The sequence below is a fragment of the Falco peregrinus genome, chromosome W, assembly GCF_023634155.1.
Source record: "Falco peregrinus isolate bFalPer1 chromosome W, bFalPer1.pri, whole genome shotgun sequence".
Taxonomy (NCBI): domain Eukaryota; kingdom Metazoa; phylum Chordata; class Aves; order Falconiformes; family Falconidae; genus Falco; species Falco peregrinus.
In genome coordinates, this window is record NC_073743.1 from 1,719,862 (window position 1) to 1,747,158 (window position 27,297).

General features: G+C 41.4%; 1 protein-coding gene across 4 annotated transcripts in view; it reads left to right on the forward strand.

The window, feature by feature from the left end:
- The first annotated feature begins 13,465 nt into the window (after positions 1 to 13,465).
- The window catches only part of LOC129783092 (sorting nexin-2-like), a 49,326-nt gene continuing 35,494 nt past the window's right edge, over positions 13,466 to 27,297 (forward strand). For 2 of the 4 annotated variants that reach the window (XM_055792779.1, XM_055792778.1), the window contains exons 1-2: positions 13,472 to 13,808; positions 16,310 to 16,427. In XM_055792779.1, the coding sequence (XP_055648754.1) occupies positions 13,701 to 13,808; positions 16,310 to 16,427 (226 nt within the window). In that variant the 5' untranslated portion in view covers positions 13,472 to 13,700. Of the gene's footprint in view, positions 13,809 to 16,309; positions 16,428 to 27,297 lie in introns of all 4 variants that reach the window. The other 2 variants (XM_055792777.1, XM_055792776.1) reach the window with 2 other exon arrangements.

Below are 27,297 nucleotides of genomic sequence, written 5' to 3' on the forward strand. Positions count from 1 at the left end.
GCGGGACCCCTCATAATGTTGTTATTGGTTCTGACTTTCGGACCCTGTATCATTAATAAATTTGTAACTTTTGTGAAAAGCAGGTTGGAAGAAGTGCAGCTAATGGTGATGAAGCAATTGGAACTAGAGATGAAAATCATACCAAATGAAAATCCTGAATTAGATGCAGCTTGTGAGGTATTGTCTAGGTTTGATCAGCAAATTATTTATAAATAAAAGAAGGGGGGAATTGTAATAAGTAACTAAAGGTAATTTGCTGATCAACCAAGTTAAGCAAGAGGAAGGAACCCATTGTGGTGGTCTTAAGAACTTCCTGTTTAACAAGAAGAGACATGTCCACAATGTTATCTTGCTGCACCAAACATGGGAACGTCCTGTCTGACAAGAAGCCACGATAACAGAAGAAGCAGAGGGGCGTACTGAAGGTGTCAGAAGCGACCTCGGGGAAGATAAAAAAGAGCTGCTCAGCTTGCTTGAATTTGCGTGCCGTTGGTGGAGCAGGAGACTCCCCGGCCGCCCAGCGCTGTTCTGCTTACTTGTCGCTTGCTTTAATAAATCAAATTTTCTAATCGGCCAGTCTCTGTCATTTAATTGGACAGGTAAACTATAACACCTTCAGTCCCTTCTGGCCACCCTGTCTGGACTGCGCGGCCGGGCTGAGGAGGGGGGCGGCGGCATCAGCGAGGGGGGCGGCTCCCCCATCTCTCCCTCCCTCCCTCCAGCTCCCAGGCAGGACAAGCAAGCCAGCACCAGTGGGAAGTGCGAGCACCATCATGTCAAAAAAAAGAACAATTGACTCCGAGTGCGGGGTGTTCCAAGAAAAGTGGACTTCTGATTATTTTTTCACGGAGTACAAAGAGCGAGCTGTTTGTCTGATATGCCAGAATTCAGTGTCTGTGTCAAAGGAATACAATTTGCGTCGACACTACGAAACTCAACATAAAGGTAAATATGATTCTTTGGTCGGACAAGTGAGAAAAGATAAAATATTAAGACTGAAACATGGATTGACAACTCAGCAAAATACGTTTGTGAAGCAAAAGCAGCTCAATATATCATCACTTTGAGCAAGCTATCAAGTTGCCAAGCTCATAGCGCGCACTGGCAGAGCATTCACAGAGGGAGAATTTGTTAAACAATGCCTTCTTTCTGTGGCCAAAGAGGTGTGTCCAGAGAGGGCGGATTTATTTAGTACAGTGAGTCTTTCAGGACCTACAACTACATGAAGGACTGAAGAAATGGGGGAAAATTTGAATCTGCAGTTGCAAAACTCCTCAAAAAAACTTTGCTATTTCTCACTGGCACTCGACGAAAGCAATGATGTTCGTGATTCTGCACAACTTCTAATTTTCATTCGTGGGACAAATGATTCTTTCGAAGTCACAGAGGAGCTTGCTGCACTGAAAAGCACCAAAGGAACAACTACAGGAGAGGATATCCATGAGAAAGTTTGCCAAACTATGAACGATTTGGAGCTGGACTGGGGTAAACTATTCAGTGTGACAACTGATGGTGCTCCTAGCGTGGTGGGGTCCGTGAAAGGAGTGGTTGCACGCATTAACAAAGAGATGGACAAACACAGCCATTCACATCCAATAGCCATACGCCGCATCATCCACCAGCAAGCCCTGTGTTGTAAATCACTGAAGCTGGACTCTGTCATGAAAATTGTGCTTTCTTGTGTTAACTTCATTAGAGCTCACGCACTAAACCACAGACAGTGTCAGGAATTTCTGTCTGAGCTAGATGTTGCCTATGAAGATATTCTGTACCACACAGAAGTCCGTTGGCTGAGTCGAGGGAGAGTTTTGAAACGATTTTATGACTTGCTTCCACAGGTTTATGATTTTGTGCTTTCTAAAAACAAAGAAGTACCAGAGCTCAAAGGTGCAGAATGGAAATGGCACCTTGCGTTTCTGACAGATGTAACAGAGCTACTCAACAATTTCAATGTCCAACTTCAAGGAAAGGGGAAGCTCATCTGTGATATGTATTCACATGTGAAAGCATTTCAAGTCAAATTAGACCTGCTCATTAACCAAGTAAAGGAGGAAAACTTCTGCCATCTCCCCACAACTCAAAACCTGTCTGCAGAAAAACCAGCAGTTGCATTCCCAAACAAAACATGTATGGATGTACTAGAAACGTTGCAAAAGGAGTTTCAAATTAGATTTAAGGAGCTTCATCTCCACAAACAGGACAGACGGCTTTTCTGGAACCCATTTTCTGTTGACATTGAAACTGTTGATCCGATTTACCAAATGGAATTGGCTGAACTACAGACTTGTGACTCGCTGAAAGATGCATTCCAATCAAGAAGCCTTACTAATTCCTATGCATCTCTCCCCTCAGAGACATATCATAATCTCAGGAACCATGGACTCAAAATTGCAACCATCTTTGGCAGCACCTATGTCTGTGAGCAGACTTTTTCCCGAATGAAACATCTGAAATTTCCAATCAGATCCAGACTAACTGATGAACACTTGCATCACTTGCTATGACTGGCAGTGACAAATATGGAACCTAACATTGACCATCTCATTAGCCAAAAGCAGGCCCATAGTTCACATTGAAATATTATTTGGTTTTGTTGATTACAATTGTTCTTCATTTTAAATATTGCATTCTTTTCCCTGCTTTTTGTGCACTACTACAAATAAAATATGTGCAGTGTGCATAGGAATTTGTTCATTTTTTTCCAAACTATAGTCCGGCCCCTGACAGTGTCTGAGGGACAGTGAACCGGCCCCCTGTTTAAAAAGTTTGAGGACCCCTGTCCTAGACTGTTTCTTCTCTGCTGTACTGTATTTCCAGCAGACATTTGGTAAGCTGAAGTCTCCCATGAGAACAGTGGCTAGCAGTCATGGGACATCTCCCAGTGTCTTATAGAATGTTTCATCTGCTTCTTCATCCTGGTTAGATGGTCTATAACAGACTCCCACCATATCTGCCTTGTTGGCCTTTCCCCTAATTCTTACCCATAGACATTCAACCCTATCATCAAGCTCCAGTCAAAATACTCCCTAACATACAGGGCTAACCCCCACCACCTCTACTTCCTTGCCTATACCTTCTGAAGAGCTTATAGTCATCTATTGCAGCACTCCAGTTGTGTGAGTCATCCCACCATGTTTCCATGATGGCAACTATATCATAGTTTTCCTTCTGCACAATGGCTTCCAACTCCTCCTGTTTCTTGCCCATGCTGAATACATTGGTGTAAATGCACTTCAGTTGGGCCATTGATCCTATTACCTTTTTTGGGGGAGAAGCCCTAATTCTTATGTGACTTTTCTCAGGTGCATTCATGGTTTCTAATACTTCAACAACCCTTGTGTCTTTGCTGATGCATGGATCTCCATCCCCTATCTCCAATGAGACAGCGGACCAAAAGACCTTGCTAACACACTGTCCCTCAAACATTGGTGTGCAACCCCAAGCTTATCTCTAGCAAGCCTGGTTTTATCCCTTCCACCCTTCAAAACTAGTTTAAAGCTCTTTCAATGAGCCCTGCTAACTCATATAGTATGGTTTAGTCCCTTGGGTCGGCTGTCCTGGCTGTGTCCCCTACCAAGATCTTGCCCATCCCCAGCCTACTGGTGTGTGGGGGGGAAGGCTGGAGAGACAGTGTTGATATTGTGTGAGCACTGCTCAGCAGTAGCCAAAACACTGGTGTGTTATCCACCACTTTTCTAGATATTGATACAAAGTGCAGCACTATGAGGGCTGCTATGGGGCTCAGCCAGTCCCAATACAATCTCCACTCCTTATTCCATACCATTTGCATCATGCTCAGATCCCACATAATTTAATACATATATATATCTTCTAACCATCCCATTGTATTTAATTCTCATTACTGAAATCTTTTCTTACCAACACTTGCAACTTATGCTACTGTCCTGGTTTCAGCTGGGATAGAGGGTTTTTTTCATCTCAGTAGCTAGTACACTGCTGTGTTTTGGATTTAGTATGAGAACAATGTTGATAACACACTGATGTTTTTAGTTGTTGCTGGGTGATGTTTATACTAAGTCAAGGACTTTTCAGCTTTTCAGGCCCTGCCAGCCAGAGGGCTGGAGGGGCACAAGAAATTGGGAGGGGACACAGCCAGGGCAGCTGACCCAAACTAGCCAAAGAGGTATTCCATACCATGGGATGTCATGTTTGGTATATAAACTGGAAGGGTTGGCCAGGGTCTGCTGATCACTGCTCAGGAACTGGCTGGGCATCAGTCAGTAGGTGGTAAGCAATTGTATTATGCATCATTTGGGTTTTGTACCTTTCTCTTTGGATTTTATTCTGTCTCCTTTTCATTACAATTGTTGTTATTATTGTGAAGAGGGTCCCCCGTGGAGAGTCGGCCAAGTCACGACAATCAGACCAATATGGCTACATGCCGTGCTCACTTTATTAAACAAACAGGTCATATTTATAACTTAAACCAACCGCTCACAAGACTTTACACACAGGTGATTGGATAAAAGTCTCTGCCCACGCGGGCGTCCGTGTCGCTGATCGGTGAGCATGCTGCAGGCGCCTGATCAGAGTGTGCCGATGAGAGTGTGCTGATTTCGCGGTTCCCAGGACTTGCTCTGCACCTGGCTTCTTGTTTGTGCAGAGCTTGTTTTCTTTCTCACACTGCTTGTTCCCAGGACAATTTAAAGTTGCTCTGCAGCTTCAACTAACAGGCCTGGGTTGTCCAACCCGGACAATGGTAACATATGTCCTCGGTCCTTTAAAAATCCCTCTACGTTATTGTTATTTAATTTTATTTCATTTTGTTTTATTTTATTTCAGTTATTAAATTGTTCTTATCTCACCACTTGAGTTTTACCTTTTCCCAATTCTCCTGCACATCCCTCTGGGGGGCAGGGAATGAGTGAGAGGCTGCATACTTAGTTGCCGGCATTTGTTAAACCATGACAACTACATACTTAAGCCACCTTTATACCAAACATACAGATTTATACATTCTCATTAAATGCTATCCCCTGTTCCTTAACAGATAGCTATTATTCCATGGGCTTCCTCCACTCCTCCAAATGTCTATAAGAACAGACTATGACTTGGGCCCCACCTGTCAAGATGGGTACTCAGGACAGAAGCAGTATGTTCAGTTGTTGGGCACCAGTAACAGCTTGGCTTGGGTCATCGCTGCACTCATCTGGTTCCTTGCAAAACTCACTCTTTGTTGGTTCAGGTCACTCCTGCTATATTACCTCCTACAATGTACAACTCACACAACAGATTATTTTTCCCCCAAGGTTAAATCTCCTTGAGGCACACACCAGGTCTCCCCATCCTTCCGCATTACCCACCAAGTACACCCAGGTCCTTGAGCAAAGACAATCCCGTGAACAGGTTTGCCTTTTCCCATGGGAGGAGCAATCCACACTGCCTTCCCCAGCCACTTCCCTATGTGCACTATGGGGACCTTATCTCCTCCCACAGTATGTATGGGTTTTGTTTGGGCAGGACCAGGACAGCTAGCAGATCCGCTGGTGTTAACCAGCCAAGTGGCTTCTGCAAAATTTGTATCCCAATCCTTCTATGCCCCATTTCCCAATGCTCTCAACAGAGTCTTTAACAGTCCATTATATCTCTCAGTCTTTCCAGAGTCTTGTGGGTGATAAGGGATGTGATACACCCATTCAATGCCATATTTCCTTTTCCCAGGAGTTTATAAGGTTATTTCGGAAATGAGTCCCATTGTCTGATTCAATTCTTTCTGGAGTACCATGCCACCACAAAATTTGCCTTTCAAGGCCTAAGATGATGTTTGGGGCATTGTTTACAGGGTATGTTTCTAGCCACCCAGTAGTTGCTTCCACCATGGTGAGTATGTAGCACTTGCCTTTGCATGTTCGTGGCAGTGGTCCAATATAGTCAATCTGCCAGGCCTTGCCATATTGAAAACCCAGCCACCACCCTCTATTCCAGGGAGATTTTACTCGCGTGGCTCGCTTGATTGCAGCACATGTTTCGCATTCATGAGTGACCTGTGTGATGGCATCCATGGTCAGGTCCACCCCTCGATCACGAGCCCATGTGTATGTTGCATCTTTCCCTAGATGTCCTGATGTTTCACGGGCCCACATAGCTACAAATAGCTCACCCTTACATTCCCAGTCCAGGTCCACCTGAGCTACTTCAATTATGGCAGCCTTGTCTGACGTACGGAATTAGACTCTATAACTCGAAAGTTATAAAGTAGGTATGTTTATTGCGCGCAGATGCACGGGGGATCGCTCCTCCACAAGCGTGCATGCCCGAAGTGACGAACCATCTCACATTTATACAATGAACAAATGAATATTCAATTAACGCCTATACATATTCGTTACCTAAACCCGCTTACTCTCACTTCCTATGTTAATTAGCTTATCAGTCCTTTGCCTGGAATGTGGTGGTCTTGCAGGTTTGTAGGTGATTCATGTCCTTGTGACCATCTGATCTTCTCCAGCAAGGAGACTTAGCACTCCCTCCCTCTAGATAACATTGGAATGTCTCTCATCCTTTTCTCATCCTTTTTATAAATAGACCCTTTGTCAGAGGAAGAAGGGCAGGTGTCTCCTCAGAGCTGTGTGCCTATGTGACCAGACACCGCACCCATGACTAGTCACCATACCCACATTCCTTGAGCAGACATATACAATCACGATCGATGTCCATTGTCCCCATTTCACACTATTTCTCCATATCATGTCTACCTGTTGATTGTGTTGATGTTCCTCAGTGACATGGCTTTTGGGCATGTGAGCACCTATCATGACATACCTTTAAAGCCATGTTTTCTATCTGAGAAGTGATGTCCTGCCACAATGCAGCAGCCCAGATGGGTTTACCCCTGCTCTGCCAATTGGTCTTCTTCCACTGCTGTAGCCACCCCCATAGGGCATTAGCCACCATCCAGGAGTCAATATAGAGTACTGGCCACTTTTCTCGTTCAGCAATGTCTAGGGCTAGTTGGATGGCTTTCACTTCTGCAAACTGACTTGATGCATCTTCTCCTTCAGTGGCCTCAACAACTTGTCGTGTGGGACTCCACACAGCAGATCTCCACTTCAGATGCTTTCCTACCACATGATGGGATCCATCAGTAAACAAAGCATAACACTTTTCATCTTCTAACAACTCATTCTATGGTGGTGCCTCTTGGGCACGAGCTACCTCCTCAGGCAATGCTCCAAAATCTCTTCCTTCTGGCCAGTCTATGATTTCTTTCAGGATTCCTGGGCAGTTGGGTTTCCCCAGTCAATCTCGTTGTGTGATCAACACTATCCACTTACTCCGTGTAGCGCTGGTTGCATGATGTGTATAGGGGATGTTTCCTTCAAACATCCAGTGTAGCACAGGCAATCGTGGTGCCAAAAGGAGATGTGCTTCTGTACCAATGTTACCGAAATCTCGGAATGAAGAACTTATCGACACCAATGTGATGTAGATAAGCAGACACTTCTTTATTGACGGCCGGGTGCGTGAGTGAGTTCCCTCACGATCAACGCACACCATGGTTCAAAATCATACACCTTATATAAAACTCATTCATACATATTCATTAAGTGTTCATGCATAATCATAAGGTTTCCCATAAATCATTAACATACTCTCCTCCCATATCCGATTCTGCGCAATAAAGGTTAGAAAGGTCCGGAAATGGGTCTGGGGTATGATTTGGGTAGGTGGTGTATGAGTCGGTGGTCTCGATCTCCCCCTGCCGGAATTACCTTTCACTTAAGGTAACTGTTTCTTGGCCAGCAACTATGGGTTGCTTCACTCGACTCTTCCCAGTCCACATAAATTCTCATTTTGACATTTTAGTACATCCTCCTAGGTTACATATAAACAATCATCTCAAATCTTAAGTCTGTTATCTAAGTTCTAAACATTCCTACTAGGTGATTCTGACCAATTCCTCCGGCCTTGGTACGGGGCTGTACAGAGGATTTTTTATAGCAGCTTTTTACTATAACTATAAGTTTCATTAAAATATATTTCTTATCCTTCTATATTTCTATTACATGATTGATTTTATAAAATCAAATAATCAATCAAATAAAGTCAATCAATCTTAACTTATTAGGAAATCTATAACACCAACAACTTCCAAAGTAACTCAAACCCCCTCATATGCTGCTAGTATCTCTTTTTCAGTTGGGTTGTAGTGGACTTCTGATCCTCAATACCCTCAGCTCCAAAACCCTAATGGCTGAACTCAATTTTCCCCTGATGTTTTCTGCCAGAGGCTCCAGGTGAGACCATGCTCCCCAGCTGCAGTGTAGAGTACATTTTGCACAGCTGCTCCTGTCCAGACAGGCCCAAGAGCTACCGCACAAGCAATCTCCTGTTTGATCTCTTCTTTTGGGTTACTCAATAGAGAGGGCTCACAGGCTGACTATAACCTGGAATATGCATTCTCCAGAACCCCACAAGGCCTAGGAAAGCTTGTGTTTCCTTCTTGTTGGCTGGTGGAGACATAATTGCTATCTTGTTGACCACATCCATAGGCACATGATGATGTCCATCCTGCCATTTTATTCCCAAGAACTGAATCTCCTGTGCAGGTCCCTTGACCTTGCTTTTCTTTATGGAAAAACCAGCTTTCAGAAGAATCTGAATTACTCTTTTTCCTTTCTCAAATACTTCTTCTGCCTTGTTGCCCCACACGATGATATCATTTATGTATTGCAGATGTTCAGGGGCATCACCCTTTTCCAGTACAGTTTGGATTAGTCTATGACAAATGGTAGGGCTCTGCTTCCACCCCTGGGACAGCTAATTCTGTCATTGAAATCAGGAATAAGAAAACTCCTTAACACCAATGTAGCATTAAGAAGCAGGCATTCTTTATTGTGGTGCTGGATGCATGGGGGATCATTCCACCTAACGTTCATGGCTTCCTTCTCTCAGGTAGTTCTTTTTATGCAGTACATGTATACATATTGAACAAATTTCCCAGAAAAGACATAAGTATTTATTAGATTGCCCCAAACTAATCATAATATTCAACCTCCCCCTCTCACATGCCCAGTTGTCCAGTGTGGGGGTCTTCGGTGGTCTCAAGGGTCTGCAAATCTGCCCACTCCTCTATTCAGTTGGCCAGAGTTCTCCTTTGTAGTCCCCATATATGGTCTTAAACCAGGTCATCTCAGTCTCTTTCTTGGCCTGGAATCACTGGCCTTGGGCTGGTTTTCCTTCATCCTCCAGGGCTACCTCTTTGTTAGAACATGAATTTATTGCTTACAAGTATAGAAATATTAGTTTCAAACAAACAAGGTACCTTCACACTAACTATTCGAACCTGGGATGCACGACTACTTCTAAATTCTTAGGATTAAACCTTAACCCTTCTGTAACAATTCCAGGTGTATTGGACACCCCTCCACATGAAAGCACTCTGTGGGTTGCATTTTGCTACCAAAGGAATTGAAAAAAATGCATTAGCACTATCAATTGTAGCACGCCACTGTGACGGATGCACTCAACCCCTTAACCAAACTATCAGTAGTTTGGTACAGGTTCCAAAGCATATAAAGGCCTAAGCGGTTAATGGGCCAAGAACTCCTCCAGTTTTCATCTGTTCTCTGAAAACCCACAAAGGTGAAAGTCAAAAAACTAGTCAGTCTAGTGGAAAACCATTAAACACCTAGTGCTATGCTAAATTAGTATAATTGCCAGAAATTTAAAGAATATTGTATATATTATTTGATTTTCCTAATCACAGCAACTAAAATATTTCATTTTAATGGTTTAATGTCAAAGGGTACACAATTATTCCCAAAATGCTTGAATCATAACTTCTAGATAAAATGTGTATGTGCCAGTTATTTAAGAAGCTTCCAGAAACAGAATAGAAAAACATGAATACTACAAAAAATTAGAAAGGTAGTAAGAATATAACAATAGTGTCATCCACAAAAAACTTAGAGACCAGAGAAGTATGCTTCTGGATGAAAAATGTTTGTGTATTTGGAATAGTTTATTTCAGTTTCTTAGTCTACATTTTTACATCTTAAAAAGAACTCTGAAAATTATTTAGAGATGTAATAAAGAGCAATGGGTTGAGTTTAAGAATAAAAATGTGCATAGAGTATAAGTCATCTCATATCTACATAACCTAAGTGTCACTACTATTTTTATTTTGTGAAGAAAAAGGAAACATGGATATGCTGTAAAATGTCCCATACCCAGGAAACTTAAAAATACTATCAAATCTGATAAATGAGAAGCAAGCTATTATATCTTACAGTAATTGTGTCATAGCTATGTTGGTCTCAAGATGCATCTTTTATTAGAGTAGTGGACAACTTTTTCAGACCTGATGAAATACCTAAAAGTTTGCCTGTTCCTTTTCCATCTACATTTATTAGTGTAAGAAGATATATTTTCCCTTTTGTTAGAACTTCCAATGTAATAAATTTATTTTATTTGAAAACTTTTTTGTTATTTGCAATTGGTAATTCGGAGTCCCAAAGCACAAATTTAGTGAGTGGCAGATCTGTAAGGTCTTACTCAATGACCTCCTGCCAAGAAATGGGGCCTGAAACTTCCTCAGATGTCAGCAGGAATGAGAGACATTCTTTCTAAACTCAGCAGTCAGAATCTCCAAGGAGAGAATTCTTCACAACAACTTCTTACATGTCAAGCTTGAGCAGTACAGACAAAATTATGCATGAAGTTTCAATAATTTCAAGATGAGACAGATTTCTATTTATATATTTATCACTTTCTCACAATGTGATTGGAAAGAGGCTGAAAGAAAATAGACTGTATCCTTTCCTTTTAGTTCTTATTAGGCACTTTGCAAATGCTGGAGAGATGCAGCCTTTGCCCCAAGAGGTTGCAGTCTGTAGAATAAGACTCATTTTTCCTGTTCTCCATTGGACAAAGTTTAGAAATTAACTTTAATGCAGCAAATATTAATAAAGTCCTCATAAAGTGCTGAGTGGATGAATGCTGTACTTTGATAAAACTGAAACTCAAAAGATACCTTTAAAAGCTTGTCTTGAATATAACAGAAACTGTCGCGACGGAGGGAAGACACAGTCGCTCAATATGAGTGATCAGCAGACTTCGTTTATTGTCCCTTACAGTCACCTTTTATGCCTTGTTATAATTAGCTCATACATATTACAAAAGTTAAGCTCATTATTGGTTAGTTGCCTAAATACCAAGCCCGCCCCTAGTTTCTCTTCTGTAGTTATCTGTTCCCACCTGCAACATTCTTTTCCCACCAAAATCTTCCTGTTACTGTGTAACAAGGACAGCCAAAGACAGTGTATTTTGCTTTACTTCAGATAAGCTGAGAGCGATGTGCATTTTTGTCCAGCCAGCTGGACTATGTCTATGTGACCCTTTTCAGCTAGTCAGTTATCCACAAGAAACAACAATAACAGTTCAAATGAACTGTAGGTATATTAGCTAATGCTTACTATCAGACACTATTGACATCTGACTTTTTGGAAGAATTTAAGAATTTGTGAGCTAAGTCACAGGGAGAAAAAGAAGAGCAATTTAGAAATAGTAATGTAGGGAGATGGCCTGCAAATATTTTATTTACATGAGAAATACTGCTTTAGTGATTGTGAATACTACTGCACTTGGTTAAATGACTGGTCTGCAAGAACAAGACAATACTTTTAATCCTCACTCCCTGAGAAAGATCTTATTTTAAACCATGTAAGTAGCTGTGCTTTATCCATTTCAGTTCTGTTGAAAGAAATGAGATTACTCAGGATAATGTTAGGAAAACCTTATTCCCTAAATATTGTACCAATTAGTCTTTATAGTATGGAATCGTATGAACTTTCTTAAGAGATATATATATATATTTTACATTGTACACAGAACAGTCATGATTAAGTAAGCATGACTAAAGGACCCCAGGTCATTGCAAGGAGGAGGACAGCCTGAAGAATAAAGGATACCCCTGGACTACCGAAAGTTAATGCCAGCATCCTAGCTCCTCTAACACCTTTGTGAAACTCTCCCATTATCTGGCATCATAAATAAGTAACTGTAGCAAGACTGACTCCAGGGATGTCTAGATCAAGAAAGAAGCAGATGCATGATGATGCCTGTTGTGGTTTAACCCCAGACAGCAATTAAGCACCACACAGCCACTTGCTCACTTGCCCCTGGTGGGATGGGGGAGAGAATTGAAAGAGTAAACGTGAGAAAAATCATGGATTGAGATAAAGACAGTTTAATAGGTAAAGCTAAAGCTGTGCATGCAAGCAAAGCAAAACAAGAAATTCATTCGCTACTTCCCATGGGCAGGCAGATGTTCAGCCACCTCCAGGAAAGCAGGGATCCATCATGCGTAATGGTTATTTGGGAAGTAACCATCCCCTCTTCCTCCTTCTTCCCCCATGCTGAGCATGATGTCATATGATATGGAGTATCTCTATGGTCAGTTGGGGTCAGCTGTCCCAGCTGTGTCCTCTTCCAACTACTCGCTGGCAGGGTGGTGTGAGAAACAGAGAAGGCCTTGACTCTGTGTAAGTACTGCTGAGCAATAATGAAAAATATCCCTGAATTATCAACACTTGTTCACAAATCCAAAACACAGCACTGTGCTAGCTACCAAGAAGAAAATTATCCCAGCCAAAACCAGCACATGCCATAAAATTATAGTTGCTTTGCAAAACAGCAAGTGTGCATTAAGTAGTGATTGATCAAATCATGTTGTACCTGAACGGTTGAAACATATAAGAACCATATGTAAAACCACATTCAGGGTGCCTTAGTTTGGATGGGACACCTCATGCATGAATAAAGGATACTCTTGTAATTCTATACTTTGTGTCCTAGCCTTTCTCTTCAGTTGGCATTGACCAGTTTCAAAATTTTTGTGACAATAACAACCATGTATAGATGGATGAGATTCCTAAAATACAAATATTTTGGGACACAGACTTTGTGTTTTATGAGAAGGAAGACTTTGCTGGATTTAAACAAAAATGACCAGCCTTATTAAACTGTTTTATCACAGTGACGATTTCAAATCACAGCTACCAGCAAACATCCAGTTTCTCAACTTATCTAGATGCTCTAACAGTACACCTACAGCTGTCTCCTTTCATAGGATGGAGAGGGAAACCAAAAGTTCAGCAATTTGCTTGCAATGATGCACTGTTAATGATGTAACCCAATTGATGGATGAATTTATATCTATAGGTTTGCTCATACCAGGTAAGTCAATCCCAGCCAGGCCCATGCAGGTACACAGCCACCCCAGTGCTTCCATAGAGCCCACCCTGGTCAGGGTCAAAAGGTTGCTCTGCGGGCACACAGCCCCCCGCGACACGGAGCCCGCGTACCCAAGCCCAAGGGCAGGCAGCCTTCGGCGGGCGCGGACACGGGCCAGGTACACGCTAACCCTCTCCCTCTAGTTCTCCGTTCCCATCTTGCCCTACCGGAGGGGGGGGAAAGGAGGCGGGGGAAAATGGACAGACAGCGGACACACACGATCCCAACAATAGGAGAAACTAGCACCACCCCAATCCAACCGCAGTGATACCCGCCCACAGCAGCAGGAAAAAAGGGAGCCACAGAGATGCAGGCGTGCGTACTACCCCTTTTTCCCCCGCCTCCCTTCCTAGCTCTTCCAATCACGTGGTGCGAGGAGGCGGGGGTCGGGTTGTCACGTGAGAGCAGGAGGCTGGGACTGGTGACCCAGGCTGGAGGGGAAGATGGCGGCGCAGAGAGAGATTCCGCTATTGGTGGAGGTACGTCCCGCCGACTTCGAGGTGCTGGAGGATGGCAAGAACGTCTTTGCTAGCCCCGTATCCACCTTGGAGGTGAGAGCCCGCTTATCTTGCAGTCGCCCTCTCTCTTTCTCCGGCGTAGTCTATTACTGCGGGGCCCAGCCATTGCCTAGACCTCCGCGGTGGAATGTGATGGTGCCGGCGCCCATCAGGCCCTCCTTGACTACTGGGGGTCCATTCCCACCCCCATTTCGGCCTCGGGCTGTGGCCCTCGTCGTTCTCTTTGAGAGCAGCAGCTCCTTGGCTCTTGCCTTTTGGTGAGGAGAGTTGCCTCGCCAGGGGCCCTCCGGGACTCTCAGCCCCGCGTGGACTCGGTCGTTTCCCCTGAAGTCTTTCTCCTGTCAAAAAAACCCACGGAAAAGTCTCTCTCCAGGTATCACACCTGCAATTGTTCAGAGAAATCAAGAATCTGAAAGATCTAAAAATGTGTGGTGAATACATCTATAAACCAGTCTTACTTTCCATGTCAGGAGTCTAATAAAAAAAACCCAACCAATACAACTGAATGTGTAAATACTTCCTAGTTCTGAAAAATGCTCATATATTCGTTAAAGTGGGAGCCTTTTTCTAAGTTGTGGACGTGTTTCACCTGTGCTAATGACTTATGGAAAAATTTTGTTCTTTGTGTATAGTTTTTAAAAAGAAAATTGTGTTCCACATTTCCTGAAGTTTCCTTTCTCTGACCTTTACAGTAATAACATCAGTGTGTATTTCTTTGTTTTGCTCTGACTGTTGCTTGTCCTTAGAAAGGTCAATAAGTAAAGAGGCTCTTAAATGTGTTTTTTAAAGACACTTGCCTTCTCTGAAGTAGCTTAAAAATTTTGGGGTTTTTTTTTCTTTTTATAGATAATCTGTGCAATGCTACCAACAAAAAAATCTGTGGAAAAATACTGTGAAGGAATAACAAATTATATGATTTGTGAACCTGCAGTTGTCAGGATCTATTTTAATAGACTTCTTTACATCTCTGTGATACAGTGTGTATTATTGGAGAGTCTAGTTTTATACTTTCAGAAAAACTGCAATAAAACATAAATAATTTCTTTATTGATGTGCTCTTGAATTAAACTCCCAAGAGATGTGATAGAATTAATATCTAATCCACACTATAACAATGAAAATTCCTCATCTTAACAATTAAAAATAGTTACTGAAAACTATAGCTGGAAGAACTGGTGAAGAAATGCCCTTTCTCTGTATTGAGTGGTTTGGTTGACCGTTCTATTGTGCTGCTTTGTTTTTGTAGTCATTTTATTTGGAAGAAAGTAATTAAGTCGCAAAGGGAAGCCTCATTGCTTAAAGAGAAACTTTGAAGACAAAAGCTTTTTTTACTTTTAATCAACTAGAGTGCTTAGGAAAGAACCTTGCTCTTGTGAATTTCTAGCAAATTTGGAAGGAAGAGATCACGAAGATTGAGTCTGAACTTCTCCCTAGCTTAAAGCTAGATTGTTTAACTTAAGTGTACAGGGCACCTTAGTCCAGAGAAGAACGATTATTTCATGGTGTGGCTCTAATTAAATGTATATATTTTAGTATTGTTGTGGTGTTGTAGTCCTATAATATTCACGAACTAGCTGTTTCTAAATGGCAGTAGCAGCTCTATTAAAATAAAACCAGAGCTGACTTAATCCTGACCATATGTATGTTTGCTGATTAACTAGAGAGGAGAGCATGGCAGGTGACAGTGAGGTCCAAAACCAATTTATGTGAAGGTTATGGTGCTTTGAGAGGGTTCCTAACTGTTTTAATCTTGGAGCTGGCTCCTTGCTTTTTGTGTGATTAATTTCTGTTCTTGCCCCCCTCCTTCCCCCCCCCCCCTTCTTTTTGCACTTCACAGAAGATATACTGTTCTGTTTTTACCTATAATTTGGCTAAGCTAAGCAGTGAAAAAGCTGTAACATTGCTAATAATTCTATTAAAATAGCTTCAGTGTTAGCATTTGCTTTATAAGAAATTTTGTTAACTCGCCTAACTTTGTTCCGACAAAATATAAATTTCATATATATTATGAACAGTAAAAATAAATGAAACTTTGAAATTTCTTATGGCTGCAAGCAGCTGTGTATTGTTTGAATGGAGCTAACATGTTCACTTAATCTCTGAAAAACTGGTATGGAGCACTTGGAGACTTTTTTTTAACATAGAAAAAATTACTAAACGTAATCTAAATATAAGCCTTTCCAAAAGGACCTTCATAATGAAACTACATTCAGAATGCTAATATACTTATTCTAGATATTTCTGTAGTAGTTTTTCATGTAAATTATGCTCGAGGAAATGGGTATTTATTATTTTTTCTGACAGAAATGAAAAGAGCTGCTGACTAGTTTGTATCCTTTGTTTATTGTTATCCCACTAAGAATAGGGAATGGAAATAGTTGATTGGGTTTCCTTTCTGTACATCATCTTGCTTTGTTTCTTTGTAATGAAAGAATGTTTACTGCAATACTTATATACTGATATGTGACAACTGGTTCTCTGCCATTTCATTTTTTTTTCCTCTTTTTTTTTTTTTTTTTTTTTTTTTATAACAGTCAAGTTCTTCATCTCCAGAGCTAGCAAGTCTTCCTGCAGAAGACCTCAGCACAAACTCTAATGGTCCAAAGCCAGCAGAATTCATGCCAGATGATGATAGAGAAGAACTCTTTGCTGGTAACTGCTTTTTTTCTTCTAATGTAGCTTCATAGACTCTTTTCTTTTTGGACTTAAAGGGGTGTGCTTTTGTGAGGAGGAGGAGGAGGAAGAAAACCTTTTTATGCTGTAAAAGGTAATTTCCATGTCTGTAAGGAAATATGAAGCAGTACCCTTGCAATGGAAACTCTGATTTTAAGTTTAAGCAATTTAATATTGTCGTAAATCTTAACCATTGTTCAACCTGTTGAAGATATACTTTCTGGAAAATTCATTAAGTAATGTTTTCCTTTGGATATTAGGAGTATCACTGGTCTTTGTTGATCATTCTTTATTGGATTCAGTGATCACCTATTTAATTGAAGTCCTATGATCTTCTGCAATATACTGTCAAATTTATGAACTTGAAATAATTTGCAAGAAAAGTGACACACTATAAAAGGAAAAACAGCTGAAGTTCTTTGCGTAAAGTTTGTTCTACTGTTAATACAGTTGAATATTATTGTAAAACTGTTTTGAACTGTCACCTTTCTAAACTGCAAGCAGAAGACAATATTGCTTATTAGCAGAGAAGTGATATGTGACTTCTCTTTAGGGGTAGATGAGCTTTTAAAAATTTCAATAGTAAATTAAAACTGGAGATTTTTTTTCACCAAATTTGTGTGTTGTCATCTGAGCAGTAAAAACTTTGCTACGCTCTTGACAATACATATTTTTGTAATGGAACTATTAAGAATTACATACTGAAGGAATGGCACTTTGAGAAGCTTATTTGATAGAAAAGTTAAATGTCTTAAGAACTTGACAATGATGTACAGGATTTTTTCTTGTGAGACTCTAGCTTTAGTTAAGTTTCATTACTAAATATAGGTTTCTCTATGATATATACTGTCACTGCATAGTGTGACAGTGTTAGCTAGTTAATAACTTGTTCTGCTGATGGTAATATAGCATGTCTTGTTATGTAATAATATTCAACTTCATGTGTGTGTAAAAACATGAGCAAGTTAAAGCCTTGTTTTTTACTGTATAACCATTTATAGCTGTCCCAGTCCTTTTTTCCAATTACGAAGACTGATAATTCAGATCATATTGCAAGTTGAAGGGCATTTCTACTTATTAAAAGACTTTTTTATTATAATAAAAAGGTTAAGAACTGACATATGGGATCAGTCCTGGCATTTCACTAGTGTAAGATTTGGTCTCTAATATTTGACAGTACTGGACGTTTTGGAGAGAGATGTATGAAAGTTTTGATAAGTAATCAATTACACTTATTTTTAATCCTTGGTCAGTCACTACTTTGATGTTGGTTTTCTACAGTCTATTTTTTGTAACATGGATTATGGTTGCTGTCACAATTACAGGTGTAGGAGCATTTACTATTCGAGAGATGTAATGTTTAGAATATATTGCATATCAAAGGATGGTTCTAAACATTGCTTCTTAATCTAACACTTTTCCTATTAGTGAGTCAGTTGACAGTCTGCTTTGAATACACTCCTAATCTTATCTTTGTTTGTATCCTGATGTAATTATATTTAAATAAAGTTTATAGTATTTAGTTCTGGGCTGCTTTATATAAATAAGTGTATACGTGTGTCCATTACCTTTGTTCTCAATTTATCAAACTTATATTTGCATATATTTGAACTTAGATTCTAACAGTGTCATAGTTTGCAAACTCTCTTAAAACAGTCTTAAATGAAATGGAGAATAATTAAGAATTCAGTGATAATCCTAGTAGTTTTGTATTTATATTGTCTGATCTTATGACCTACAAAGACTAGGAACACTTTGCTAGTACAAGAAAGCTTTATTTTTAATTTGGTTATATAGCTTCAGTATGTAAAGTCAGCTTTTTGTAGCTGTAGGGTCACAGGCCCTTTGCCTTTTAGGAAAGCAGGTTCTCCTTTGGCTGGAAAATATTAAATTAAGAAAAAAGGTGGCTGGACTAAATATTGATGAGATCCAGACAGAAGTAACAGTTTAGCAGCCAGATTGTTGCAAGTGAATGGAACACTGAAAAAAGATAAATCATTTAATGAGTTTGAATTTTACTATGGAAGACATTTCTTCAAATGTAAGCAGCATTCAACTGTGAAAGCATCTGACGTGCTGCATGTCTAATGCAACTAAAAGTGATTTTTAAAAGGTCAGTTCATATACAAAGGCTAGTGAAAACTCTCAAATGGGGAAAAAAAGACTTATTTATAGAGCTTAACACAACTTGCAGAAACATGATATTTTTAACAGTAGCCTGTTCTAAACAGGAATTTTGCATAATACAGTTCTGTCCTAGTGATGAACTTCTAACTTTGTATCACTGTCAGCATATGTATTCTCAAAAGCAATGTCTAATTTTTGTTCCAGTGCTGTGTACTCATGAGCACTCTTTAGCACTGTTTTGCTAGACATTGATGGTCATCCAGCCTTTCTGATGCTGATTTGCTATGAACAGGAACCAATGCGAGAAGGCTACGTGAGATATCCATTTCCTTGCTTTTAGCTTGATTGTGTAAGCCTTATTTTCTATGAAAGCAAGGCTCAAGTTTTAAAAGAATAAAAATTGAATGCAACTTTTTTTTTTTTTCCCAATATGCTGAAATTCCAAAGAAATCTTATCTTGAAAGATTATAGGGACAGTTAACTGGAGGGGAAGAGAATGAAGTTCTACAACTTCCTAGCTTGTGTTGGTCCTTCACGTTGAATTATTAGACACTATAAAACCCAGGTAAAGGAAGTCCTATGAATGGCTCCTGAAAGGAGGGACTGACTTTTGTAGAGCATTAAAAAAACTGTAGTTTTGCAGACTTATTTGTAAAAATGTGATGATTTTCCTCTCTAACTACTGTAGGCTTCATAAATCTTTTTCATTGTTCGCCTAATAATGCAACCTAATGGAAAAGGAGGTGAGAGAGAACAAATTAGAAAATGTCCTGTACTGTCTTAACACAGTTCAGAATCTCGAATTTTTGTAGGCTTTTTTGACTATATTTTTAAAAACTCTTTGCTACTGTGTTTTAAGGACAGCTATAAGGTTACATCTGCAATAAACTGTTTTTAGATATTCCTATTTAAGGGAGGAAAAAAACCTGCTATGCAACAGCAGTCAGAAGAGAGGAGTGAGAATGTGAGACATACAATTATGCAGACACCAAGGCCAGTGAAGAAGCAAGGGGAGGAGGTGCTCCAGGTGCTGGAGCAGAGATTCCCCTGTAGCCTTAGTGAAGGCCATGGTGTTATGGTTTAACACCAGCTGGCAACCAAGCTCACTCACTCCTGCCCCGCAGCAGGATGTGGGGGGAAGAGAACTGGAAAGGCAAAAGTGAGAAAACTCATGGGTTGAGATAAGAACAGTTTAATAATTGAAATATAATAATAATAATGATGTAATGAAAAGGAAAATAACAAAAAAACCCCAACAACAAATAAAACCCAAGACAGACAAGTGATGCAAATGAAAAACAGTTGTTCACCACCAACTGACTGATGCCCAGCCAGTCCCCATATAGTGGCCCCCGGCCAAATTTCTCTCTAGTTTATATGCTGAGCATGATGTCATATGGTATGGAATATCCCACTAGTCAGTTGGAGTCATCTGTCCCAGCTGTCTCCTCCCAACTTTTTGTGTACCCCCAGGCTACTTGCTGGTGGGGTGGTATAAGGAGCAGAGAAGGCCTTGACTCTGTGTAAGCACTGCTCAGCAATAACTAAAACATCCCTGAATTATCAACATTGTTTTGGTCACAAATCCAAAATGTAGCCCCATACTAGCTACTGTGAAGAAAATTAACTATCCCAGCCAAAACTAGCACATTCTCCACCCCTTATTCCATACCATATATGTTATGCTCAGGTCCCACACTATCCAATACATTCTCAATAACTACCACGCCCCTTCCTATCCTTTGATATAATACACAGATATCATTTATTCCCTTAGTCTATGGATCACCCCTGTAAAATATCCATAAATGTCTACAAAATGTCCATTGAGTTAATTTAGTCCATGACTTTGGGCTCCATCTGTTATGGCGGTCACTCAGGACAGGAGAGGTGTGTTGCATGGAGTTACTGGACACCAAAGCCAACTCAGGTTGGGTCACTGCTGCACTTGCATTGCTGCTTGTAAGGTTTGTCCTCCAATGGTTCAGGTGGGTTTTGCTATAGTCATTCCTGTAACATGTAGCTCATGGGTTACAACATTTTAAAGGTATATCCATTACAATCTCCACCTCTGTTTTCTTTGGACTAGGTTATAAGGTTTAACATTGCAATGAACTCCTCCCCTTACTCTTAGCTTGGCTAACAAAGTGTTCCTGCTATAGTAATTCCTATAACATGCAACTCCAATCATGGAGTATTTTCACCCAGGATTAAATCACTTTGAGGTACACATTGGACTCCTTCATCTTTCTGCATTACCCACCAAGTGCATCCAGGTTGTTGAGCAAAACCAATACCTTGAGTAGGTTTATCCTTTCCTGAGGAAGAAATAACCCAGACTGGTTTTCCCAACAAGTTCCTTATATGTAATAAGGGGATTTCATCTCCTTCCACAGTTTGCAGGTGTTTTGATTGGGCAGGGCCAGGTTGACTGGCAGATCCTCTGGTGTTAACTAACCAAGTGGTTTCTGCTAAATGTGTATCCCAATGCTTAAATGTCTCAGCACCCATTACTCTCAGTGTAGTTTTTAACAGTCCATTGTATTATTCAGTTTTCCCGGAGGCTGGTGCATGTCAGGGGATGTGATACACCCAGTCAATGCCATGTTCCTTAGCCCAGGTGTTTATGAGGTTGTTTTGGAAATGAGTCACATTGTCTGATTCAATTCTTTCTGCAGTGCCATGTTGCCATAAGGCTTGCTTTTCAAGGCCCAGGATAGTGTTCTGAGCAGTGGCATGGGGCACAGGGTATGTTTCCAACCATCCAGTAGTCACTTCCACCATTATAAGCACATGGTGCTTGCCATGGTGGGTTCATGGTAGTGTGATATAATCAATCTGCCAGGCCTCCCTATATTGATATTTCAGCCATTGTTCTCTATACCAAAAAGGCTTTAGCCGCTTAGCTTGTTTTATTATGGTGCACGTTTGACATTCATGAATATCCTGTGCAATGGCATCAATAATCAAGTCCACCCCTTGATCATGAGCCTATTTGTATGTTGCATCCCTTCCTAGATGTCCTGATGTGGCATGAACCCATCGAGCAATAAATTGCTCTCCCTTATGTTCCCAATTCAGATCCACCTGAGCCACTTCAATTCTAGCAGCTTGCTCCACCTACTCATTGTTTTGATGTTCTTCAGTGGCCCAGCTCTTGGGTACATGAGCATCGATGTGATGTACTTTTACAACCTGGTTCTCCAACCAAGCAGCAATATCTTGCCACAATGCAGAATCCCAGATGGGTTTTCCTCTGTGTTGCCAGTTGCTCTGCTTCCATTGCTGTAGCCATCCCCACAGAGCATTTTCTTGTCCCCACAGACAATTCATGATTCAGTACAGAGGTAAAGTCTTGGCCATTTTCCTCGTCCAGCAATATCTAAAGCCATCTGGATGGCTTTCACCTCTGCAAACTGACTCAATTCTATTTGTCCTTCAGCAATTTCTTCAGCTTGCTGTGTAGGACTTCACAGAGCAGCTTTCCGCCTTCAATGTTTTCCCACAGTACGACAGGTTCCATCTGTAAACAGGGCATATTGCTTCTAATTTTCTGGTAATTTATTATACACTGGGGCCTCTTCAGCATGAGTCACCTCCTCAGGTGACACTGAAGGTTTGACCTTCTGGCCAGTCCATGACCGTTTCCAGGATTCCTGGGCAGTCGGGGTTTCCCATTCAAGCCTGTTGCGTGATCAGTGCGACCAACTTCATGTAGCATCAGTTGCATGATGTGTAGAGGGGACCCTCCCTTTAAACATCCATCCAAGCACAATCTAGGTGCCAAAAGGAACTGTGCTTCAGTATGAATTACTTCTGAATCAGCTCAAATTCCTTCATATGCTGATAATATTTCTTTTTCACTTAGAGTGTAACAGGCTTCAGATCCCTTGTATCCCCAGCTCCAAACCCCTAAAGGTTGACCTCGTGTCTTTCTAGGTGCTTTCTGCCAGAGGCTCCAAGTGAGGCCTTTATCCCTAGATGAAATGTAAAGCATGTTTTTTACATCTTGTCCTGTCTGGATTGGCCCAAGTGGTACTGCATGAACTATTTAATTTGTGCAAAGGCTTGCTGGTGCTCAGGGCCCCATTCAAAATCGTTCTTCTGGGTCACTTGATAGAGAGGGCGTACAATCAGACTGTAACCTGGAATATGCATTCTCCAAAAACCCACAACTCCTAAGAATGCTTGTGTTTCTTTTTTTAGTTGGTGGAGACATAGCTGTTATTTTATTGATCTCACCCGTTGGGATATGACGACTCTCATCTTGCCATTTTATTCTTAAAAACTGAATTTCCTGTATAGGTCCTTTGACCTTTCTTTGGTTTATGGCAAAACCAGCTTCGAAAATAATTTGGATTTTTCTTCTCCCCTTCTCAAACACTTCCTCTGCTGTGTTGCCCCACATGATGGCATCGATATACTGCAGGTGTTCAGGAGTTTCACCTTGTTCCAGTGCAGTCTGTATCAATCCATGACAAATTGTAGGACTGTGTTTCCATCCCTGGTGCAGTTGATTCCAGGTGTACTGGATACCTCCAAGTGAAAGCAAACTGTGGTCTGCACTCTGCTGCCAAAGGGATTGAGAAAAATGGATTTGTAATATCAATTGTTGTATAGCATTTGGCAGCCTTTGACTCCAGTTCATATTGGAGTTCTAGCATGTCTGGTATGGTGGTGCTCAGTGACAGTGTGACTTTGTTCAGGCCTCAATAGTCCACTGTTAGCTTCCACTCTCTGTTAGATTTTTGCACTGGCCATATGACACTTTAAAAAAGTGTGAATGAGACTTACTGATGACTCCTTGACTCTAGTTGACAGATCAGCTTATGGATAGGAACCAGGGAGTCTCAATTGGTGCGATATTGTTGCCACTGCACTGTCATGGTAGCAATTGGAACCTGTTGTTCTTTAACTTGCAGCAACCCCACCACAGACGGATCCTCTGACGGACCAGGCAAGCTAGACATCTCTTTAATCTTCTCCGTACTCAAGGCAGCAATACCAAAAGCCCACTGGTAGCCTTTTGGGTCTTTAAAGTACCTTCTCCTGAGGTAGTCTATGCCAAGGATACATGGAGCCTTTGGACCAGTCACAGTAGGATGCTTTTGCCACTCATTCTCAGTTAGGCTTACCTCAGCCTCCAACACAGACAGTTCTTGGGATCCTCCCATCACTCTGGAAGTACAGATGGATTCTGCCCCTTTGTAATCTGATGGTATTAGAGTACACTATGCACTGGTGTCCACTAGAGCTTTATAATCATGTGGGGCTGATATGCTGAGCCATCAAACCCACACAGTCCAGTAAACCCAGTTGTCCCTTTCCTCTGCCTACCCAAAGGCAGGGCCCCTCTATTCCTGGTTGGAGTCTTCATTACTTGATTTTTGTAACTGCAAAACAGAAGTCCCTTCATCAGGGTCAAAAGTATGATCAGCCCTTCTACTCTGCCCAGCAGACACTGGAGCAGTAATTTTCCTGGATGGATGCATTTTGGCTGTTGTTTCTCCTTGCAGTTCTTGTACCCGAGCTTCTAGTCTCCAGGTAGGTTCACCATCCCACTTCTTCATGTCCTCCCCCTGGTCACGCAGGAAGAACCGCAAAGTGCACATGGTGTGTGCAACCAGTACCCTTTCTCTTGAACAGTAAAAAGGCTGACAATAGCCAAGGCCTTGGTTGGAGTGTGTGAGGAAGACCTGCCCTTCTCAGTTTCCTCAGACATTTTTTGGGTCAGTCTGTGCACAGCTGAGACACAGGCCCGTATGGAGGGAGCAAGTTTATCTTTGTATACTTGGAGTTGTCGGCCAGTCTACCCATATTTGCTGCCTCTGTGACTGTCCAGCTCATTATCACTAGGGTATGGGTGTATGACATTGGTGCATTTCGTACAAACTTTTGCCACATAGACCACATGCACTGCATTTCATCCAGGTCTTGGATGTCAGGTCATTATACATCACCTCCACCATGGCTAGTTCCCTCAGATACTGGATACCTCCCTCAATGGTGGTCCATTTGCTTTGGGAATTTACAAGTTCTTCCTTGAAGGGATACGTATCTTTCACGCTTGACAGGAGTTGTCACCAAAGACTGAGGACTCCTGCTTTTTTTTCCAATCCCTTTGTCAATGGCCTTATCCTTAGCAAGGGATCCCAGCTGCTGGGCTTCCTTACCCTCTAATTCCTGACTACTGCCCCAATATCCCAGCATCAGAGTAACCAGCTGAGAATTAGCTCACCTGGTTGATGGCTAAAATCTTTTTGCATATCTTGCAGCTCACTTAGGGATAGGGATTGAGTGGTTTCTGTCTCATTTATGATTTCAGTCTCTTCCTGTTCTTGTGACTGCTCTGCTGCAGAACAGGCTGCCTCTTCTGATTCTTTCTCCTGCTCCCTCTTAGGAGAAACTTCTTCATCCTTTACTAAATGAGTTGACTTCTGCTTCCATTGTTTTTTAGTTATAGGGGCGAGTGATATAGTATCTGGTTTAGCCATAGTGTCTGTTGGTACGTTTTTCCTCTCTTCTTCCTGAGGATGCTGCATAATATCAAGCAGTGTTTGGTAGATGCTGGCCAGGGCCCAGCACAGCATGATAAGTTGTGCCTCTTTGGAATAGCCACAGCATCTTTTTCTAAGTATTCTATCACTTCATCAAGATCCTGTAGATGTGCAGGAATGAAATTCCAGACCATTGGAGGTGAGTTCTCTAGATACCTGCCCATATTCTCCTACATGCCATGCCACCCATGACCATACTGCCACAGAGCCTTGGTCATATTCCTAAATTGCTTGTTAACCTTAGACAAAACTGAAGCAATATTCCTAAGAAGTACCAATAGAAGTATTTTAACTACCCAAGGATGTTCAAGATACGGAGAAGTTATTGTAACAAGGGAGAAAACATCACAGAAGAAGGTAGCAAAGTTGCTATTCTCTATTTCCTCCACAAAAAACCTCTCAAAGGAAGAAGTATAATTGTTATTTGTCTCCATGAGATGGTACCCGAAGTACAGTAATGGATTCAATACAGAGCCCAAATACCAGATTAAGCTCAAGGCCAGTGTTTAGTAATAAACCTCCCAGGCAAAACATCATTAATCACTACAGAGCATAGCAAACTGCAAAAGCCAACCAATCTTTAACAGGTACAGCAAAAAAAAAAAAAAAAAAAAAAAGTATGGTGCAGATCAGATAAACTAATATTGAGAACAGATGAATCAATATTGTGACACACAACTGTTAACAGATATAAATAATTTCTAATATGTTCTGGTCAATCTGTTATTATCTCAAACCCTTTGAGCCCCACCTTAAGTGCCAAAAAGGACTGTTGTGGTTTAACCCCAACCGGCAATTGCGCACCACACAGACACTTGCTCACTCCCCCCTAGCAGGATGGGGAGGAAGAGAATTGCAAGGGTAAAAGTGAGAAAACTTGTGGGTTGAGATAAGAAAAGTTTAATAATTGAAATAAAGTATGACGATGATGATGGTGATAATAGTAATGAAAAGAAAAATAACAAAATAAAAGAAATAAAACTCAAGAAAGACAAGTGATGGAAATTAAAAACTGTCCTGGCTTCAGCTGGGATAGAGTTAATTTTCTTCTTAGTAGCTGGTGCAGTGCTGTGTTTTGGCTCTGATGTGAGAACAATGTTGATAGGACACTGATGGTTTTAGTTGTTGCTGGGTGATGTTTATACTAAGTCAAGGACTTTTCAGTTTCTCAGACCTTGCCAGCAAGAAGGCTGGAGGGGCACAAGAAATTGGGAGGGGACACAGCCAGGGCAGCTGACTTGAACTAGTCAAAGGGATATTCCATATCATGGGACATCATGCTCAGTATATAAACTGGGGGGGAGTTGGTCGGAGCCTGATGATCACTGCTCGGAGACTGGCTGAGCATTGGTCAGTGGGTGGTAAGCAACTGTGCATCATTTGTTTTCTTTTCTCCCTTCCTTTTGGATTTCATTCCTCTCCCCTTCACCCTCTTTTTCATTATATTTTTAATTATTATTATTGTTGTTGTTGTTTTTATTTTATTTTATTTCAATTATTATATTGTTCTTATCTTAACCCTTGAGTTTTACATTCCTTCCTGATCCTCCTCCCCATCCCTCTGGGTGGGGTGGGAAGTGAGCGAGCAGCTGTATGGTACTTAGCTGCCAGCTGGCTTTAAACCAGGACAAAAACAATTGCTCACCACCAACCGACCAATGCCCACTAATCCCTAAGCAGTGGCCCCTGGCCAGCTTTCCCCCTAGATTATATGCTGAGCATGATGTCATATGGTATGGAATATCTCTTCGGTCAGTTGGGGTCAGCTGTCCTGGCTGTGTCCCCTCCCAACTTTTTGTGCACCCCCAGGCTACTCGCTGGTGGGGCAGTGTGAGAAACAGAGAAGGCCTTGACTCTGTGTAAGCACTGCTCAACAATAACTAAAACATCCCTGAATCATCAACACTGTTTTGGTCACAAATCCAAAACAGCCCCATACTAGCTACCATGAAGAAAATTAACTCTACCCCAGCTAAAACCAGTACACATGGTGAGGCAGGTTCTCTCCCTGCAGCTCATGGAGGTTAACAGTGGAGTAGATATCCACCTGCAGTCTGTGGAGGACCCCATGCTGGAGCAGGTAGATTCACCCAAAGGAGGCTGTGACCCCATGGAAAGGATCTCCACCTGGAGCAAGCTCCTGGCAGGACCTGGGACCAGGTGGA